Raw genomic sequence first — 21,963 nt, 5'->3', positions numbered from 1 at the left:
ACTTTGATTTTAATAAACGAATATTAGATTTACCGCAATTTTGTTTGACCTTTTTTGATCCGACCACTCCTTATATGCTTTGAGAAGAATGAAAGCCGAGTTTAAATTCTGTTTGTCTGTCTTTTTTTTCTTTATTTCTGATTTCTAGTCTTTTTCTTTGCACACCATTTTCAATACGTTTTTCACAGTACCCCCAGGACCCGTTTTGAGGGGCCTCGTAGCGATAATTTGGGTACTTTGGTATTCCAAAAGCTACAAAACTAACAACCTTTTCGATTTCGACGAAAAAAGCTTTCACGTCAACCTCATATCGATCCACCGACCGACCAAGAGAAGGTAACCACCTGTATGCGTAGAAAAATCCAGTGTGTTATCAGCCGATATCGAACGCTCGCTAATGATTGATATCACAGCAGCACCGTGTGTGGGTAGCGCTAGGTCCATTAGACTCACTCGTCGTGACTTTATGTAGTTAGCGAATCACCGACAACAGTCAGTCAGTGCTGCAAACACACAACCGTAACCCTCTCAAGATCCATAACATTTGTAGCAACATCGAAACAAATCAGTGCTGTGTGGTGGTGGTGTTTTAGGTATTATATCGCTTAAAACTTTACCTGGGCTTGCGAGTAGCTATTCGCCTATCTTCAACCGGCAAAGAGAGCGTCATCATTATCATCATAATCATTGCCAGGTAAGCGTGTGCATATACGTACGTACACACGCTTGGAGGTTTGTTTCAGCTGCATTAGCTCACGATTGCACTAGTCACACGTTAGCGAGTCTAGGCGATAGAAGCGCTTTCTTAGCCGCGGGTCCCGCGATTTTTAGAAGGTTCCTAGGTGTTCCCCGCATAAACTGCGCTTTGATTGAAGGTCGGATGTGCTGGTGTCTTGTTTGATGTTCTGTTCAAGTTGCTCGTGATGTTGACGTATTTGATGGTCAGCTTAACTCTGCAGATTATCTAGGTTCCATTTTAAGCCCCATCGTGGCTCGCGAATGAAGTGAAGCGTGCTACGCAAGTTCAAAAGGAACGAGGAAGTTAACAACAAATAACCGCACTCGATTGGAGGCGGCTCCAAAAGTCGAGAAAATGGAAGAATAATAACAGTAGTGTTCATTTTTCGTTTTCTTTGAAGCTCCAGGCTGCGGCTGAAAAGTGAAGTTAAAAAACACACGAGTTGGAAACAGTGCAGTTACACAATCATGTGACGACAGTGATAAGAGAGGAGCAAAAAACATCTCGAAACTAGAGAAAATTGCCGGAACAAATCTGTGCCATAAAGTGACTTTCTTCAGTAGTTACGAAATACCGCCAGTTGGAAAAAGCTTTCTGACTCAAATTCTACGGGTGAAGTACGTTTTGTTTTATCTTATCAACCCTCTTGCAGGCATTTTCCATAAAACTGAATACTGTTGCAGTGTTCTATGAACAGCCTTTCACATTGACTTGCACTCATAAAGAAACTTATGTCAGTATTAGACAATGTCACTGTATTCATTTCCATTCTCTGCTGTTCATTACTAATGATTCGAACAGTAAGATCTCCAAAACAAAGTGTTACGACAATGGAATATATTATGTTATACTTTGAGCATCTGGTTCGCCGGTGAGAGCATTGAGATGATTTTAAAATTTTCTGTTATTAGTTTTATTTTCAAACTCGTCTACATAAAGCAAATGGAATTTGCTCGGAAGCGATTTGCACAAACTACATAAACCCAAATCCTAGGCTTATTCAGTGTCCATCAATGGAGCGGTAGAACACTTAGAGCAAGTTTACTGGTTTTGGAAAAAAGTGGTAGACATTTTGACATTTTGAAAATTTTACCATGCAAAAATGCTATTTTTGCATCACGGCATGCAAAACTACAACACGTGTTATTAAAAAACTTGAAGGCCACAGATCTTGAAAATGTTTTTGCATGGCAAAAATTTCAAAATGTGCAAACAGTGATAAAATTTCTACCACATTTTCCCATCACCAGTGAACTTGCTCTTAGTAGTATAGGCTGTTTGACATAATTACCTACTGCTTCGAAGTTTTTTTTGCGACCAAGCGTTTCCTGGTTCCTTCAGGGTGGTTCTTATCACCTAAGCCAGATTAAAACCGCCAGTTCGTTGGATGGAAACCATTGCAGATAAAAATATAAGGAAGAATGGGGATTTTTTATCCTATTTTATTATTTTTTTAAAGATATATTTTTGAAAAAAAAAAATAACAAAAAGCTGTCTTTTGCATTTCCTAACAGCATCTTATTTCAAGTTTATATACTCCAAAAATTAGAACGATGCTTAGATGAATGAGAAGTTTTTTCGTGGAGCAGAAAGTGATCAAATTTTTAAAGTTAATTTAATCTTTTGTTCAAGGAAACTTGATCCTTTATTCAGGGGACCCTAACCTTTAGCAAATTTAAAAAAAAAAATCAAAAGTTTAAAGGTCCAGTGACTATTTTTGGCCATATAACCATTTCACCCTAATCCGCTCTTGAGTGTCAATATGACACTATTGTAAGTTTGGCGGCTTGAAACATTTTTCAGTTGTATCCAAATAACAAAATTTCTTCGCGGACCCACAATGAATTCTTGAAATCTTAAATTTTGCATCACTACTTTTCTATGGATATAAGGAACATATTATAAAAAAATGCAACACTTTGTTTTATGAATTACTTTTGAATGCATGGATGTAAATTGATGAAATTGTCAGCGAAGTTACCTACTAATGTAAAGTTTACATATGCCAATTTTTGTGATGTTCTGTCAAGTGGTTTTTGAGATAGCGTCAAATGAAGAAATTTTTTGACGTTCATTCTTGGGTAAAACATGCGCCATCTATAATGCGTAAACATAAAATGGTCGCATTTGGAGGCAGTCTTTTTTGTATTTTTAGCCATTTCAAGGTGTCAATCGTTAAGAAAGACTGGGTAATTTGTAGTTTCCACAAATCGTTACCCTCCTCAAGTACTAGACATTAAATTTTTCTTTTTTTCTCCATGTTTATCTCCGGAAATTACAGGCAAACTTGTCAACGAAAAGTTTCTGATTGGATACCTGCCAGGTGCCCGATAAAGAATTCGTTTTGCTATCAATTACGATATTTTTCAAAATATCTCCCCACAAGCAGTCCAAATATTTTGCGTACGATTTAATCGCCGTATTTTGTTTTTTTAGCGGTAGGCAGCTTTACCTTGTAAAAATTAAGTCAGGCCTATTTATAAGTCAGCTAGACGAAGCAGTCAGTAAAATGTGACTTTTTTTATCTCTTCCTCTACTCACACTTTCGGATGGAGCTTGAACGAAACCTCTAACATTCCTCTCGCTTCATGGAATCAATTATCTTCACTTTATTCAAATTTTAGCTCACTATTGTGTCCTCTAGGACTTCTTTTGACGATTTACAATGTAAACTTTATCCTAAAAGTTGATTTCCAACTCTTTTTGGGTCTCCCACTGGGTCTTTCTAGATTTTTCTCGATCCTGCCTAAAAAATTTTGTCCATTAACTTCAGTATTGGATGCTATCTCAAAAACCACTTGACAGATGGTCACCAATTTCTTAACACGTACACATTACATCAATAGGTAGCTTCACTGAAAATTTCATCAATTTCTATCGCTATATTCAAAGGTTATTTACAAATCAAAGTGTTGCATTCTTTTTCGAATACACTCCTTACTAGAGATGTACCGAATAGTGGTATTCTGCGAACGGCATAATACCGAATATTGACCTTTTAAACTTTTCGGCCAATATTCTATTGAGTTTTTAATGAAAAAAAAAACAAAAGCTTTTACTTCAATTTACTTCTTTTTCCGTATTAATACCCCTTTTGAGTCGATTATTTTCAACTAGATGATATTATCAGATGATGTATTATAAGATTTTTTTTAAGTTGGGTCCTTTCTGGTTCTTTAAATGTTACCAATAACTGAAAGGACAAGACATCAGATGACTTGTCGCTTCTAGGACGTTTAGCGCCAAAGAGATTGTGTTCCTATGATATCTTGGACAAAAAATGTCAAAACAGATTTAAAATTGCTAATTTGATAACGAATTAGTCGAAGGTCGAATTTGAACAAGATACCTCAGACAAGAGGATTTTAACCTTAAGCATACCATATTTTCAATCACGCGTATGCACATGGGCAGGCATTCACAACGATTTTTGAAAAAAACAATTTAAAAAAGGGCAAAATTTATGTTTATTTTGAAATTTTTCAAAAATTGTTATTGAACATAATACTTTAAATATTTTAAATTGAAATTTTAGTTTTATATTTGATTCAGCAAAAAATTGAAATAAGCGCGATCGAAATTCGGGAAGTTTTAAACAATATCTGGACATCCCGACCAGGTTTAACTTATCTCGAATCTCTATAAGATTTCTGGGTTAGCCTGGATATATCGAGAAAATCTGGAAAAAAAAACCATAATCAAGGTATAAAGCGATACTCGTCAGCATTATCTTGTACTATCTACTGTAATAAATACTCGCTTACACCTAAGATGTTTAGCTAAAACCATAAAATTTTAATGTTTGTGTAGCTTTTACAACATTAGTTTTGGATATTTTATAAATTATGCAAAATCATTTGAAAAAATTCACAGGTTCGTTATTCTATAATTTTAAATAATAGATATACGACCTATTCGGCCTATTCGGCCGAATACTTAGCTCAACTATTCGGTGAGCCGAATATTCGGCACATCTCTACTCCTTACCTTGGAAGCCTAAAAGAAACTCAACAAAGATCACGAACTATGATAGAAAATTAATTGTTTTTGAATACTAGGGATCAATTGAACTCATAACTAACACTTTTGGATTTTTTTTTATATAAGAAGGGGAGACGGAGCTACATACTAAGGAGAATACTCATTTTCCCCCATATTACACTAAAAAGTTGTCTGGAAACTAAATTTATTTATATATTTTATATGCACATGAGTGGACATCTGGTTTATTTGCGTTAGAGCAATGTTTCTGTTAAAATCTCTCACAGTTTTAGAGAACATGGTTTTAAAATAAAAGTAGTCGAAATAGCCGATTTCCTAAACCTGGCGGGCTAAAGGTGCATATTTATGTTTTAGCTATATTTCAATTCCACATGTATTATTTTCATATAATTTAAGTGAAAATGGTAAAAACTGATGTTAAGCATTCATCGAAGCTGACATTTAAGCGATTTTTTTGTTCGGGTATTTAACAGCAAGCTGTCATTCATCCCCCCGAAATTTTTAATATAACTAGTTTTTTTGAAAAAAAAAACAAGTTAGGGATGCCATATGGCCATATGTTATGATAGTATATTTTGTTCATATCATGTTTTTATGAGATTAGTATGAAGCTCTTCTATTTTCACTGTAATATTGTAATTATAGCTTGAATTCAATAAATAATCGATCAAAAGTTAAAAAAAAGCTTATCTGTTTATTTTTGATTGAGGCATTTAACCTGCCTGATATAGGAATTGAAAAACTGTATGTATCTTATTTCAATTCAATGTTTTATTATTTATAACTTTGTTAAAAGCTTCAATTTGTTTAATTTTTGATTTTCAGATTATTTAGAAAGAAAAAACATTAGATTTTCTATGCAAGATCATTAAGGTTCAATATATTTTAACAAAACTGTTAAAAATCTTGTAATTTTTTTTTTTGACTTTGCATAACAATATTTTTTTCCTGCCATGTGTTAAAAGCGGATTACCCTCAAACTGATATATGTAGATATGTTGATCTATCAGCCTTTTTGTTAATCGGCTGTATGCCCGCGCATATTACCCAATATTTATATGAACAAATAAACAAAAAAATCAGATTCATTTTACAAATTTTATCATTTCGGTTCCAGCTGTTATCCTTGCTGATCTAGAATAGAATGCAAGATCAGCCTGCAAAATCAGGCTTCAGGGCTAGAATCAAAGATCAGGAGACGGTCTCAGCTGAGAATCGAATTCCAGGATTCCATATCAAGATATAAGATCAGCATAAGATTTTGGATCAGTATAAAATCCACGATAGGAATCAAAAGCCGGAATTTGGACCCTGGATCAGCTTTGAGTTAAAGAATAAAGTTTAGGCAACATAATTCGGAATCTTTATTCAATATTCAGGATAAATAAGAGCCATGATCGGAGTTCAGAATAAGGATTTGGGATAGAGTTCGAATTCCAGGACCAGGGCCAAAGTTTCAGGATTAGATCCTTCAGAATTTGGAATCAGTATTACAATCCGGGGTCAGGTTTCAGAATTTGAATCAGGATCCAGGATGAAGTATCCATAATGTATAATAAGGTTGAGTATCCGAGATGGGAATCAGCACAGAATCCCGGATTTGGTTTAGGGCCAGGACCCAAGATCAGGTATAAAGAACCGGGATCAGGAAATGAAAGCACGATTCAGCAACTATGAGGATCGAGGTTTTAAATACTCAGGATGCGGGATCTGGATCAGAATCCAGGATCGGGATCCTAAATATGACTTCAGAATTAGAATTCTCTATCAATTTTTTTTTATAGATTGCAGGATTAGGATTCAAGATCCAGAGCCCTGATCCTGGGATAAGGGATCGAGATCAAGTATTCAATATCGAGGATAAGAATCAGTATCGGGTTTCGGGAGCAAAATTAAGTACGCCGTTCATGGCTCAGGATCAGAATCCAGGATCTCAATTATCAGAATATCTGATCAAAATAAAAAATCAAGATCAGCACCCAGAAATTCATGATCAGAATCAAGTATTTAGAATTCAGGAACAAAGTCTGAGATCAGGATCCATGATCTGGGTTCAGAATAGAGATGTACCGAATAGTGGTATTCGGCGAACAGCCGAATACCGAATATTGACCTTCTCAACTATTCTGCCAAACGAATATTCGGCTGAATATTCCGTCGAATATTCTTGAGTTTTTAATGAAAAAACATAAGCGATTATTTCAATTTATTTCTATTTCTTCCGTAATAACGCATAAAAAAACTTATACTTAAAATTCTTAAGGGAGGGGTAGGGTGTAACGGGTAAAAAAAATCACCATTTCCACGATTTTTTTCTAGAGCTATCTTTAAAACAAATGTATTCAAATTTTTTGCATTATACAAAGCATTGTTAAAAGAACATTTAGTAATTTTTTCGTAGAAAAATATTGAAAAATGAGCCGATGACGGAGCACTTTCGAGGATGCCTTTTAGAAAACAGGATTTGCGGTGGACACTGTATCTCAGCACAGAATCATCTGAAGTCAAAAAAATATTTTTAATAGATGTTTTTCTGGACCCCAACGTTTTTATTTAACTTAAAAAAAATTTTATGAAATTTTTGTGGCTGCTTGAAGTAAAAACTACGATTTTTCACGAAAAATACCGCCATTTTTCACCTCTAAAATCTCCCCAAAGTAAAAACAACAAAAAAGAAAAACGTTGGGGTTTGGTATTTTATATGTAGAAAATATGTACCAAATTTGAAAAGAATCAGATAAGTAGTTTTCAAATGACGATGTCCACGGACTTTAAAAATGTGCTTTCGAGAAAAACGCGTTTGAAGTTTCTGCTCTCTCTCTCTTGCAGTATTAGATAGGAGGAGATAAAGGCCTAGAACTTCTACAGTTTTGCTTCAATTGACTTGAAAATTTGACACAACATTCTTGAAATGTTTTACAATAAGAAAATAAAAAAATAAAAAAAATCGATTTTTTTTAAGTGTTAGACCCTACCCCCCCCTTAAACTTATCAAATTTCTTAAACATACAAGAAGAAAAATAACGAAAAATCTTGAAATTTAAAGTTTTCATTGAATCACAGCAGCAGTGGAAAAATCGTATCGAAAGTTTAAACAAAAAAATATGTTCATTTTGGATTTCATTGAAAATTCTTTTTGAATACAAAATCTTAAAATTTTCGAAGAGAAATTTATGTTTTTTTTTAAATAATCTGAATAAACCCGGGCAAAATCCGGAAAGTTTTAAACAATATCGGGGCATCCCGGCCAGATTTAACTTAATTCAAATTTTTCCGAACCTGGATACATCATGAAAATCAGGAATAAAAGATAATCAAAGTATAAAGCAATACTCGTCAGCATTCTCCTGTACAAGCTACAGTGAAAAGAATACAGATATCCCTAAGATGTTTTGCTGAACCATAAGTTTTCGATGATTGTGTAGCTCTTCCAGCATTACTTTAGGGTATTTCATAAATTATCAAAAAATTATTTGATAAATTTGACAAGTCTATTATTGTAAAAATTGAAATAATAAATATTCGGCCTACTTAGCTCAACTATTCGATGAGCGGAATATTCAACTTAACGGTTTTGGCGATATTTGGCGCCGAATATTCGGCCGACCGAAAATTCGGTACATCTCTTGTTCAGAATAAGGATCATAATCTGGGGCCAGGATACGAAATACATGTCTTAAATCAAGATCTATGTTCAGGATTTAAGATCATTACCAGAACCCGCGATCAAGGTGACCAAGGTGAGAAAAGAGGATTGTAATTGAAAATAATGATCGGGGATAAAGTTGCGATATCATAATCCAGGATCCCTTTAAAATTAGAACCATGATCGTATTAATCTGCCCAGAAACAGTATCACGATCCGAAACTCATGATCTAAATTCAGGATCCGAGATAAAAATCAGGACCTTGATCCAACATGCTGGATCCAAATAAGATAAAAAACCACGAAAAAACCTCAAATTTAATTCCGGGATCAGAATTCATTATCTGGATCAGGCTTGAATTTGACTTGGTTTCGGATAAGTTCATGAATTTTAATTAGGATTAAGAATGGGATCATAATCGGGGAGCTGACTATTTTTGTATTTGAATTTGTTTTGATAGTGGAACGAAGAAAGTTGATGTGTTATAGTTGTAGGAGTTTTGGAACGGAAGATTAAAGTGATATTTACCGCAAGAGGAAAATTGTATTTACTTAGAATTGTATTAGTATTTGTATTTGTATGTAGAATTGTATTTACTTAGAATTACTTAGACAAAAGACTTGTCGCACTTCAACCTAAATTTTTCGGTTTTGTGTTACTGACCGCTTCTTCATATTTTTAAAATTATTATCAACGGACATTGCACAGTGGTTCTAAAAGGGTACAAAGTGGAACTTTTTACCTAGCGCCTTTGTCTTTCATTTTTGCTTTAAAATGTCTTCAGAACATTTGCTTCTTTAAATATGCTTCATAACTTAAAAGCATAAACATTTTTTGTCTCAAGATATAGAGCTTTAATTTGTTCTACAAAGTTGTATGAAACTTTGTTGGATCCTCAAAACTCTTTCTTCATTCAGAGCAGAGCACGTAAATACTCATTTGATAATAGTTAACTTAAAAAAATACTTTAAAAAAACTTTAAAATAACTTTCAAAATAAAACCTCTATAACTCTGCTCTGAATCATGTTGTTTTTTTAAAAATTTTTGCACATTTTACAATTTTGAAGAACAAAATAGGGCTCTATAACAAAATAAGCTCTAGTCACAATATTCAATCTTCTATAGTACACTTTGACATGTTTTTGATGCTTTCAATTTATGAAACATGTTTGAAAGAGAAAATGTTCTGGAGAAATTTTAAAGCTCAAATGACATTTTAAAGCTTGAACGACATTTTATAGCCCAAATGACATTTCAACAAGTTCGTCGCCATGGGACCAAGGTTGCCGAAATCACAGAAAAATTAGCAATTTCACAGAATTTCGAGCAAATTTTCATCACATCACATTTTTCTGTGTCACAGAACATAAAATTTTGAAATTTTCACAGATTTCACTTTTTTTTCTTTTTAATGGATTTTCTAAATTATAATTTGTTTTTGGATAGCATCAAATTAAGATTTCTTACCTTGAATTAGAGAAGTATGATAAGATTGGTAATGGTAATTGATTTTGCCCAACTAAAATGTGAAAAGACCCAATTTATCATTTTTTTTTGGATCTGGCTAGTAAAACTATCAAAATGAGCGTTGCAACGAACGTGTTGAAGTCCAAATGAAAAACAAAGGGGCTAGGGAAAAAGTTCTGGTTTTTGCCCCCTAGGATCACTGTGCATTGGATTAAGAAATTTTGTTCAGTTTGACTGTGTCAGCTTGTCTTGTTAATTCGTCATTGCATTGAAATATATCCCACCCATAGGTTAAATTGTGTTCATTCTTCAAACATATTAATATGTTTACCATAGTTCACGTCATACACTTTCAATGTCCCTAAATAGCTACGCCCACACTTCATTGATAACATTTTTCTCAACAGATTTGAGCTTTGCTTGTCAGTAAGCTAGCAATCCCTTTTATCATCGAACAAACAAAGAGCATGGAGTGGAAATCTAGTCTCAACGTTTGTCACTATTTTTCGCTACATTTCAGATCTACCAAATACTCCATAAGAGTCACTACGAACATTACATCCGCCACTTGATCGTTTGCAAACAGCAACAAATCGCTCTCACAATCAAAGCTGCTAATTACCCGCAATTATGAGCAAATCAAGCGGCACGCCGAGCTCGAACATCAGGCGAAGTCGCCTCTCGCGAGACAGCGGCATTTGTTTGGAAGACGGCAACCGGAGCAAATCGCTGCTGACGATCGCGCAAAGCCACAACCCAAACAGTAACAGTAACAGCAACAACACAAGCAACACAAGTGCGGTCAAGAAACGTTTTCCGGCTGGCGGGGGCGGCGGGGGAGTCCGAGCAAAATCTTCGTACGTGCACCGGTTGACGCAACACTTCGAGAACCTGACCTGCCACCAGCAGGATGATTTCTACGGCTCGAATCGGAGCTCCCCCACATCAACGTCTTTGGATCGATCAGCAGCGGAACAACGGGGGGTCGCTCGATATCACTCCGATTGGAGCTTAAGGTGGGAATTTGCGTGATGTGGTTGAATTGGAGAGTGCAATCTCCGATGAACTTTTTTGAAAATGTGAATAGGAAAAGTCATTGTATCATGTGTGTTAATACTCTAAAGAAGAACCAGTAAAGTGAAATTGGAAATTCAATATTCTTTGGTATTGATTATGAGAATCTGTAACTTATAGTGGTTGTGTCACCGTTTTAAGGATGTTCGGGGTCATAACCTAAAGCAGTGCGTGAAGTGCCTAAACTTTAGATTTCCCAAAACAAACATTCAAAATAACACGCTAGATGTGTATTTCCATAGTTTTTTTTTTCGTGTAAAACCATCAGAACTCATACGAAACCATGCATTGTTCGAAAGTTTTTTTTTATCACATTTTATTGCTCAGTTCAGTATTGTTACACATTTAATATTAGTCTCTAACCCATTTATGATTTAAATAGCTAAACAATTAAATACACAGAATCAGGAATAGAAGGCAAACTTAGTTCACATTTTCAAAATGGCTTCACAATCTTGATAGATACTACCTTTGAGTAGCGTGCTCAAAATGCAGTGATTGTAAATCAAATGATAAAATAATGAGTTTTTTCCCCAAACCTAGTGTGAAGAGCACGAGCCATCGATCGGTGTCTCCTTCGCAGGTGGACCTAAAATTTGTAGATTCAGCTCGTGAAGGTTCTCTAAATGCAGAAAGTGCCTCAATTGACGGTAACGATAGTGTTCGAAGCGTTGTCAAAAGGGAAGTGAAAATGGATAACGCAATTCAAGTGATCGAGAGCATCTACGAAGAAGTGCTAGTTGAGCGGAAAAGAAGCTCCCGTCAGATTTTATCGAAGAGTGATGAGTTCCACCCTCAGAGCCTGGACATGATCGATTCCTCTAATAGGGACAGTGGAGTCGAACACGGCCTACCGGATGAACCATTATCGGGTGATAACGAAAATCTTCACGATGACGATTTCGACTCTGACTCAGACGAGATAACTGAGTCGATAGCGGTCGTCGAGGAAGCCGAGCCTCAGAACAGGTGAGTAAGAAACAAAAACAACCAAAATCGAAAGGTGGTGTTTGATTTCGGTGTCGTCGTTTCAATTTTCGTTAAGTGTTATGGCTAGAGCGATTGTAAAGTGGGGCACTCTAGTTTCAAGTAAATGGCACGGCTAATTGATTTTATATTTGATGTTTTCAAATGCACAATGACGATGTGTAACATTTGGGCCATGGTTCAAATATCAAAACATTAAGTCGCAGAAAACGATGATTGTGTGATTCAAAATGAATTTGATTACACTGGTCTGCTAATTGAACGAAGTCGTACCAGCAGAGCCAAAGTATTCACCTCAGTATTCACCTACTAGATAATTTGATCCGGGTTTGCTGATCACGTCACAAATAATTACTACTTACATGAATACTAATAAATTTCTTATTTTTAAACGACTAAATCCATAGAGTTTAACCCTCGTTCGCTCTTGAGTGTCAATGTGACACTTTTGAAAGTTATTCGGGTGTACCCAAATAAAAAAAATCCTCAGGAACCCTCAAAGAATTCATCAAATCTCTATGGACGCTCCCTGAAAGCCCAGACAAAAACTCCCTAATCAGATCTAAGATATGAGACATGAGGCGTGAGACAAGAGACATGATACATGAGACATGATATATGAGACAAGAGACATGATACATGAGATATGAAACATGAGACATGAGACATGAAACATGAGACATGCTACATGAAACATGAGACCTGAGACATGAGACATGAGGCATGAGACATGAGACATGAGACATGAGACATGAGACATGAGACATGAGACATGAGACATGGGACATGAGACATGAGAAATGAGACATGAGACATGAGACATGAGACATGAGACATGAGACATGAGACATGAGACATGAGACATGAGACATGAGACATGAGACATGAGACATGAGACATGAGACATGAGACATGAGACATGAGACATGAGACATGAGACATGAGACATGAGACATGAGACATGAGACATGAGACATGAGACATGAGACATGAGACATGAGACATGAGACATAAGACATGAGACATGAGACATGAGACATGAGACATGAGACATGAGACATGAGACATGAGACATGAGACATGAGACATGCGACATGAGACATGAGACATGAGACATGAGACATGAGACATGAGACATGAGACATGAGACATGAGACATGAGACATGAGACATGAGACATGAGACATGGGACATGAGACATGATACATGGAACATGAGGCATGAGACATACGACATAAAACATTAGACATGAGACATGAGACATGGAACATGAGACATGAAACATACGACATGAGACATGAGACATGAGATATGAGATATGAGACATGAGATATGAGACATGAGACATGAAACATGAGACATGAGACATGAAACATGAGACATGAGACATGAGCCATGAGACATGAGATACGAAACAGGAGTCACGATCATGTAACACGAAAAGTGAGAAGTGATGAATGCGACGTGAGAAAAGACTAATCAAATGTGAGACGTGAGGAGTGAGACAAAAGACGTGAGACGTGGGACGAGAAATGAAATGCTAGAGTTGAGACGCCACGGTGGGCCAGGAATCACACCTTTGCGGTCCAAATTGACTGCAGGCCAGAGGCTCCGTTGTAGCCCATCGGTGTCTTCGACAAAGTTGCTCGACTATATTTGCGTTGTCTATTGATGGATTTGAATTAGTTTTGTTTTGCTCCGCAAGGTGGCGCCAAAATCTAACTTTTTACAGAAGCAAGATAAGGCATGGTTTCTTCTACAAAGTTGTTTATGATACCTTTCACTTAAACTTAGTAGAAAATTGTTGAACTCTATGTTTCAAAGGAAACCTTTAAAAATTTTTTTCACCTATTTTTGTTTTAAGCTATAGTAGACCTCATATTTCCACAGTATTCGATTGGAATAGACGCAAATGAGATTTTCTAGTGGAAAACTTATTCGTTTCGCTGATTTTTTTTCTGTCAAAATCGCGAAAAAATGGTCAATTTTTCAAATTGCAATAACTTACTTGCGAGCAGTTTGGCGTACCTCATTTTTTCTAGAAGTGACAGTTGTGCTTGCCAAATGATTTAATGAAGTTGGTTAATTTTCAATACAAATTCACATATTATAAGACCATTTCCAAGAAAACATCCGCATTTCTCGTAGAAAAGTCGAATTTTCTTCGTTTTATTATTGATTTAGTCCATTGCGATGCTAAATTTAGCGATTAAGCAAATTTTTCAAATTTATTTAAAAAATAAAAAAAAATGTAAAACTGTTTTTTTAAATTAATTTTTGAAAATTTTTATTCTTACAAATTAGATTAAAAGTGCGAAAAATGTGCTGATTCAATCATCGACTGAACAAGCAATAGACTCATTCAATAACTGAACGATAGAAGTTGGACTTTTCTACGAGAAATGCGGATGTTTTCTTTGAAAAATGTCTTAAAATATGTGAATTTGTATAGAAAATTATCCAACTTTATTAAATCATTTGGCAAGCAACCCACAAGAGCCCACCGACATTTTTTACATGCATTAAGATCATAATCATAACTGTAACTTCTCGAAAAATGAGGTACGCCAAACATGCTCACAAGCATCCCAAGCAACCAAAAGTCACATATTTACTTGAATGAAGGCATTGAAAGTTACATATTGGCTGACAAAGAGAATCAACTGCCCAATTCCCTTTAGTGAAATTTATGTACTCTTGAACTTGAAATATGCAAAAGTGATTAATATGTACGTTGTATGTGACTTGTTTTGCCCAATTCCCATGAGTGAACTCATTAGCGCACTTGAAAGTTGCAAAAGTGATCTATACGTACGTTATACGGGACTTAAGTATCATAAAGGGCACAAAAGTGCTCAAAACGGGATTTGGTAAGTCACAAAAAGTGCATTGATGTGCTTTCAAAATCAAATCACCATTTCGAGTTTTAGTTTCAGTTAGAACAACATCTAGGCGTGGTCTTGTGGTAGCGTGTTCGATTCTCACTACGCAGGTCAGGGCTCGACCCCAAGCCGGGAAAGTTTTTTTTTTCAATAAGTGTAGGAATGAATAAATTTAGCAATTAGTCGAGTTTGGAATCCGGCACGTGGCATCATGGCGGCACCGATACAGAACATAGTAAATAATCAAGAGAAGGTGATGTGAATCGAAGCCAAGGGTTCAGTTGAGATAGAGAGAGATTTTTTGCTCATTTTGCGATTTTTTGGAAGCTAAATTAAGAGGCCGCTGGAAGCTAAATAGAAGATCATTGAGACTTGTTATGGAACTTGAAAGTATCAACAAGAACTTAAATTTTGAGCTGCATAGAACGTACATATGTACGTAATATCAATGATGGGTCTGAGTAAGCGTTTTTGTACCTGATTTATGGGACTTTTGGTAGCTTGGTAAGTTATTGCAATTTGAAAAATGTATAATTTCAACCTTTTTTTAACAATTTTACAGAAAAAATCTGCGAAACGAATAAGTTTTCCACTAGAATATCTCATTTGAGTCTATTCCAATCGAATACTGTGAAAATATGAGGTCTAGTATAGCTAAAAACAAACATAGGTGAAAAAAAAGCATTTTTTTCAAGGTTTCCTTAAATTATTATTTTTGCTAGGTAAGTACACAACATAGAGCCTAACAATGTTCTACATAGTTGAAGTGAAAGGTATCATGACCAACTTTATAGAAGAAACCATGCCTGTATCTTGCTTCTGTAAAAAGTTAGATTTTGGCGCCACCTTGCGGCGAAAATCAAACTTATTCAATTCCATCAATAGATAGCGCAAATATATTCGATCAACTTTGTCGAAGACGCCAATGGGCTACAACGAAGCCTCTGTCAATTTGGACCACAAAAGTATGGTTCCTGGCCCACTGTGAGACGTGAGTCGAGTCCTATTCCCTAAGTATCGGGTGTCAGATTGCATGTCTCAAATATGAGGTCTCAGATTACAGTCTATTTCTTTCAAGTTTCAAAGCATCGGAATTAACACGCATTTTAACACAGTTTTTGGAAATTAACACTGCTTTTTATCACAGAGAACAGACGTACAAGCTACCCCACGAAACTTGTGTGAAATATCCAACTACCTTTTTTACCCAATTTTTGTTTTTTGGCTGGGGCACCAGATGTCTCCAAACACACCAAAGGGAACTGTTAAAACCAAATTGAGAAAAAAAATTTTGGTCAGTTTTTAACAGGTCGTGTGAACTGTTTGACATGTTTCAAGAAAATCGTTTTTGATGTTTCGTAAAGTTTTCGTCGCGTTGCCTAGTGGAAAAATGTCTTAAAATTTAATCCCTCTTTTCCTTCAAACTAGAAAGTACTAAATTTTGAACAATGGGATGCAAAAGTGATTTCTGAAAGTAATCCGCTTCGAAATGTCTAGAAATGGTTCTAATGGGTAAGACAGATCGTACAGGATGTACGTAATTGACTGGATATAGCCAATTCGTCCTCTGACGATAAACGTCTATGAAGTGTAAAAATTTATTCCAAAAATCTTAGTTATTTTTACTGCCTCAGTAGTCCTAACATGAAGGGAGTGAAATGCTGTCTAATCAAAAGTAACTTCCATTGCATTTATCTAGCAAAAATTGAACCCGTCTATTTTAGAGCGGCATTTCTTTTATTATTAATGTGCTCATATAAGGTAAGCCTTTTCGAAAACTGGCACTTGAAAATTCGATTTGTAACTTTTTAACGGCACAATAGATGGCACTGTTTCAAGTCAATTTTCAACGTATTTTTTGGATGCCAGCATTTGAAATTTTACACACTTTTTTGAAGATTTTTTGTTCGAGCTAGTACGTCTGTTCTCTGTGTTTCCGTGTGAAACTTTTTAGTACACACTCATCAAAATGGGTTCAATTTTTTAAGTAGGGAAGAGTGGGGTATCGTGGGCCATGGGGAAACGTGGGCCACTTTTAGTATCTCAGATGAGTGTTGAGATAAAAATCTCAAACCAACTGTCATCGTCGTCGCTTTGCGTGAGCATATATTCCTATATGTTGTTGACTGAAATACGCATAATATGCTTCTCTTGTTTATCAAGCTAAAAACAGTTAGAAAAATTTACTTACATAATTAAAAAAACACCCGCTAATTTCATCGATGGGGAACCTAAAGTGTATAACAAAAATATGCTCATACGCTTATGATCTTAGTTTTGTCATGATCTTTCACATGGTAAAGGATTTTTTGATGAAACATCAATTAGTCACACAAACGCAACCAATTTGCAAATCATAGCTTGTGGGGAATCGTGGGCCACATATCTTGAATCACCTATATTTTTATGTTTTTATACACATTCAGAATTTAAAATACGTTTTACCTATCTGTTTTCTTATGCCAAATGAAGAGTTATGAAAAATATTTTGTTCATCCCATATAAGAAATTTTGCCAAAACGTTCTCGAGCCAGGTTGTAGAATCTATGCGATCGTACATAGCTCACTTTTTTATTTCATCATCTGAAATTGCTCTAAAATAACGAAATGAATTAGAACATTTAAGTTTTATGGTCAACTCATAAACTTTGCATGTTATTTGGTCAATTTGGATTAGGTGGCCCACGATTCCCCACCATTTTTCAAAATCCAAAAAATAATGCTTTTTTCAAACAGTCAGAATTTGGGGAAAATTACTTATTAAATTTTTTAAAAAATACCTTACGATACCTTGAAATTGTAGAAAACCATACCATTTTTTATTTTAATTTTATCTTTTACTAGCTGACCCGGTGTGCTTTGCTACACCTTCCAAAAACTATTGAAATATGTGGTACCTAGCTATTTAACTTTTCATTGAATTGCACAAAATTTTCAATTCAATTTCATAATTATTAAAATGTCTTTTCAAAATGAAATGGCAACTTTTTTTTATTTTGAAATCATTAAAAAAAATTATCCGTGTTTTAATCTTTTTTATGACTCTGAATTTCTTCGCTTCTTAAGACTATAACTTAATCTTCGGTGTACCTTTTTAATGTGGAGAGAGTTCAAACTATCCTAGAAACATTTTTTGTAACAAAATAACATCGCATTATTTTACCTATTCGTTCTCGAATTATTATACAAATTGTGAGAGTGACCCCATCCCCTATTTCTATACCTCAAATGGAAGAAAGGGGGGATCTCCTAACACCAGAAAAATAGAATGAGTGAAAGAATATTTCCCGTGAACAAATATGCTCCCATGTAAATTTGGTTCCATTTTCTGGATTAGTTATCTTTAAAAAATTGTATGAGTGAGTCTCTTTCCTCTTCCTCTTTCTTATTGTTTCACTTATTGGAGGAAGGGGTGCTAAGTAAACTACCGAAAAAAAAAATTTCTTGGGCTCGAATACCCTCTCATGCAAAATTTTGTTTCGTTTGCTTTATTAGTTGTCGAGTTATACTTTAAAATTAGTATCGAAGCCCCTTTTCCTACCTGGAAGGAGGGGATCAAGATCAAACATTCCGTGTATTCAAATGCCCAATGCCCAATTCTGTTCCATTTGCTCGATTGTATGATTGTTCTCGTGTCATATTGGTTCCTTGTTACATAAGTTCTTGGTTTATGCAAAACAATCGTATGTGAGCTTCCGTTTTCTCTAACTGTATCCCCAATTGAAGGAGAAAGAAGTCTCAAATAAGCAAATAATCATTTTACGTATCCAAATGCTCTCCCATGCCAAATTTGTTTCCATTTGCTCGATTAGTTCTCGAGTTATGCGATAATTTGTAAAGGAGCCCCCCTCTGTCCTTCCCATCACGCAACTGGAAGTAGGCAGTAGTTACAAATACGCTCAGAAACATTCCTTGTGCTCAAATACCCTTCCAAGCCAAATTTCGTAGCTTTTGATGAGTAAGTTCTCGTAAGTTATGCAATGAAAAAGGAGTTAAAGGCCACCCTCTCCTTCCTGTACCTCCAACGGAAGGAGGGAGGGTTCTGAAATAATCATTAAACCATTTCTCGTACTCCACTACCCTTCCATGCCTGTATCTTGCTTTGTTCCATTAGCTTGATTAGCTCTCCAGTTATATAAAAAAATTGTAAGGGAGGCTCCCTCCCCTCTTCCTATCTCCCCACTGGAAGGAGGGAGGGGTACCAAATATTCTTAGAAATATTCCTCGTACCCAAGTACCCACCCATGCCAAGTTTGGTTTGATTCGCTTAATCAGTTCTCGAGATTTGAAGACTTATTACTTTTACATGAGAGACCTCCTCCCCCCTTCCAGGGATAGGGAGGGGTCCCAAACCATTATAGGAACCTTCCCCGGCCTCCAATACCCCTATCTACCAAGTTTCACGCAAATCGGTTCAGTAGTTTTCGAGTCTATAGGGAACAGACAGACAGACAGACAGACAGACAGACAGACAGACAGACAGACAGACAGAAATTCATTTTTATATATATACTAGCTGACCCGGTGTGCTTTGCTACACCTTTCAAATTCAATTGTTATTTTCAAAAAATATTCAAATTTTTATTGTTTTATTGGCATTATTTTAAATCAAATTATAACATATCCGCAGCTGGAGCTGGAGTTTCGAATTGCAACAAACAGATAACTTAAACCAATATTCTGAATCTTGCTCTATAAATTTGTGTTAATGATCTGATAATTTTAATCTGTCTGAAGGGTCTCAAATTGATCGTACGCAAACAATCTAACTTTTATAATATGGTTGTTTTTTTTTATATGTTCTGGATTTATGCTAAAAAAGTGATAAGAGAGCCCCCTCCACTGTCCTTCCCTTCACCCCCTGCTGAATTGAGGGGTGAATCTTTAATAATCATACCCAGTTTTTTCGTTCCCAAAAATTCTCTTATATCAAATATAGTTTCATTGGTTGATACGTCTTTAAGTTTTACAACAAAATGTATATGGAGCCTCCTTCTTTCTTCCCCTCTCTACATTGTAAAGCGTAATGGTCTATAACAATCGTAGAAACATATAATTTTCCATATGAAATTTTGTCTATTTCTCGGATTTTATAAAAAAAAAAGTTAAATGTAAGCTTCCTCTTTGTTTCCTATATTCCCAATTCCATCATCCTACTTCAAGAAAGGAATTGTTTCACATAGAAAAAGTATTTTTGTACTCAAATACTTTTTGATGCCAAATTTGGTATCATTAGCTCGATCAATTCTCGAGCTATGCAAAAAAATTGTATGGAAGCCCCCTTTTCCCCCTTAATATCTTTCCACTGAGGGACTTCAATTTTTGATAGAAACATTTCTCGTATCCAAATACCATCATATGCCAAATATGGTTCAATTTGCTCGATCAACTCTCCAGTCATACTGAAAATTGTAAGGGAGACCTCTCCTCCTTCTTTTCATCCGCCTCTTTCAAGGAGTGAGGGATATCAAATATTCATAGAAGCATTTCTCGTACCCAAGTATCGTTCCATGCCAAATTTGGTTCCATTTGCTGTTTTAGTTCTTGAGTTATGCAGTGAAATTGTATGAAACTCCCCTCCCTCTTTCCTTTCCCCCCGCTGGAAGAAGGAAGGGGTCTCAAATAACCATTAGAACATGTCACGTTCCCAAACACCAACCCATGCCTAATTTGGTTCCATTTGCTAAATTAGTTTTCGAGTTGTGTGAAAAATTATAAAAGAGACCCCCTCCCACCTTTATATCTTCCTACTGGAAAGAGGGATGGGTCTCAAATAATCATAGAAATATTTTTCGTATCCAAATTCCTTCCCATGCCAAATTTGGTTCCATTTGCTTTATTAGTTTTTGAGTTATGTAAAAAAATATGAAAGGGGCCCCCTCCCTCCTTTGTATCTCCCTACTGGAAAGAGGGAGATGGAAGGGGGAGGGGTCTCAAATAATCATAGAAATATTTTTCGTATCCAAATACCTTCCCGTGCCAAATTTGGTTCCAATATCTTGATTAGTTTTCGAGTTATATGAAAAATTGTAAGGTTGCTCCCCTCTCCCCTTCCTATCACCAAACTGAAAGGAGGGAGGGGTACCTTATATTCAAAGAAATATTCCGCGTTCCCAAATACCACTCCATGCCAAATTTGATACCATTTGCTTGATGGGTTTTCGAGTTATGCTAAAAATTTACTTTTGATTGCGAGGCCCCTCCCTCCCTTCATGAGAGAGGGAGGAGTCTCAAACCATAATAGGAACCTTCCCCGGCCTCCAATACCCTCACCTGACAAGTTTCACGCAAATCGGTTCAGTAGTTTCCGAGTCTATAGGGAACAGACAGACAGACAGACAGACAGACAGAAATTCATTTTTATATATATAGACTAGCTGACCCGGTGTGCTTTGCTACACCTTTCAAAATCGACTGATATTTTCAGAATTTATTCATATTTTTATTGTTTTGTTGGCATTATTTTAAATCAAATTATAACATTCATAAGCAAGCGCTATTAAATGAGAGCTGCAGCTGGAGTTTCGGATTGCAACACAAAAATAAATTAAACTAATATTCTGAATCTTGATCTATAAATTTGGGTTAAAGATCTAAGAATTTTAAAATGTTTCTTTAATTTTCGCCCTAAAAAGGAGGATCTCAAATTAATCGTACGCAAACAATCCAACTGATAAAATATTTTTACTTGATATGATCTGGATTTATGCTACAAAACTGATAAGAGAGCCCCTCCCCCCTCTGTCCTTCCCTTCCCCCCTGCTGAATGAAAATCGTAATATTTAATAATCATACTCATTTTTTTTTGTTCCCAAAAATCTTCTTGTGTCAAATGTTGTTCCATTGGTTGATAAGTTTTTAAGCTTTACAACGAAATTTACATGGAGACTTCTCCTTTCTTCCCCACTGTAAGGCGTAAGGGTCTATAACAATCGTAGAAACATATCTCGTAACCAAGTACCTTTGCATGCCATATTTGTTTCCGTTTGTTGGCTTCGTTAGCATAAATTGAGAACTTTGGCTAACAAAATTGTATTAGGCTAACCTCCCTCCTTCTCTTTCCTCTTCTCTTTCTTTATTCCCAATTCTATCATCCCACTGCAAGAAAGGAATTATTTGACGACATTATAAAATTTCTCGTATTTCCAAATTTGGTTTTATTTG

The 21,963-nt window shown here is 35.7% G+C and overlaps 1 protein-coding gene across 2 annotated transcripts in view; it reads left to right on the top strand.

Annotated features, from left to right (window-relative positions):
- Positions 1-761: 761 nt before the first annotated feature.
- Positions 762-21,963, top strand: part of LOC129747101 (uncharacterized) — a 46,316-nt gene continuing 25,114 nt past the window's right edge. Inside the window, exons 1-3 of one of the 2 annotated variants that reach the window (XM_055741123.1) lie at positions 762-1,356; positions 10,377-10,872; positions 11,474-11,899. In XM_055741123.1, the coding sequence (XP_055597098.1) occupies positions 10,487-10,872; positions 11,474-11,899 (812 nt within the window). In that variant the 5' untranslated portion in view covers positions 762-1,356; positions 10,377-10,486. The remainder of the gene's footprint in view (positions 1,357-10,376; positions 10,873-11,473; positions 11,900-21,963) is intronic. The other variant, XM_055741124.1, reaches the window with a different exon arrangement.

Source organism: Uranotaenia lowii, chromosome 2 (genome assembly GCF_029784155.1).
Source record: "Uranotaenia lowii strain MFRU-FL chromosome 2, ASM2978415v1, whole genome shotgun sequence".
Lineage (NCBI taxonomy): Eukaryota > Metazoa > Arthropoda > Insecta > Diptera > Culicidae > Uranotaenia > Uranotaenia lowii.
This window is presented reverse-complemented; position numbering and strand designations above follow the sequence as displayed.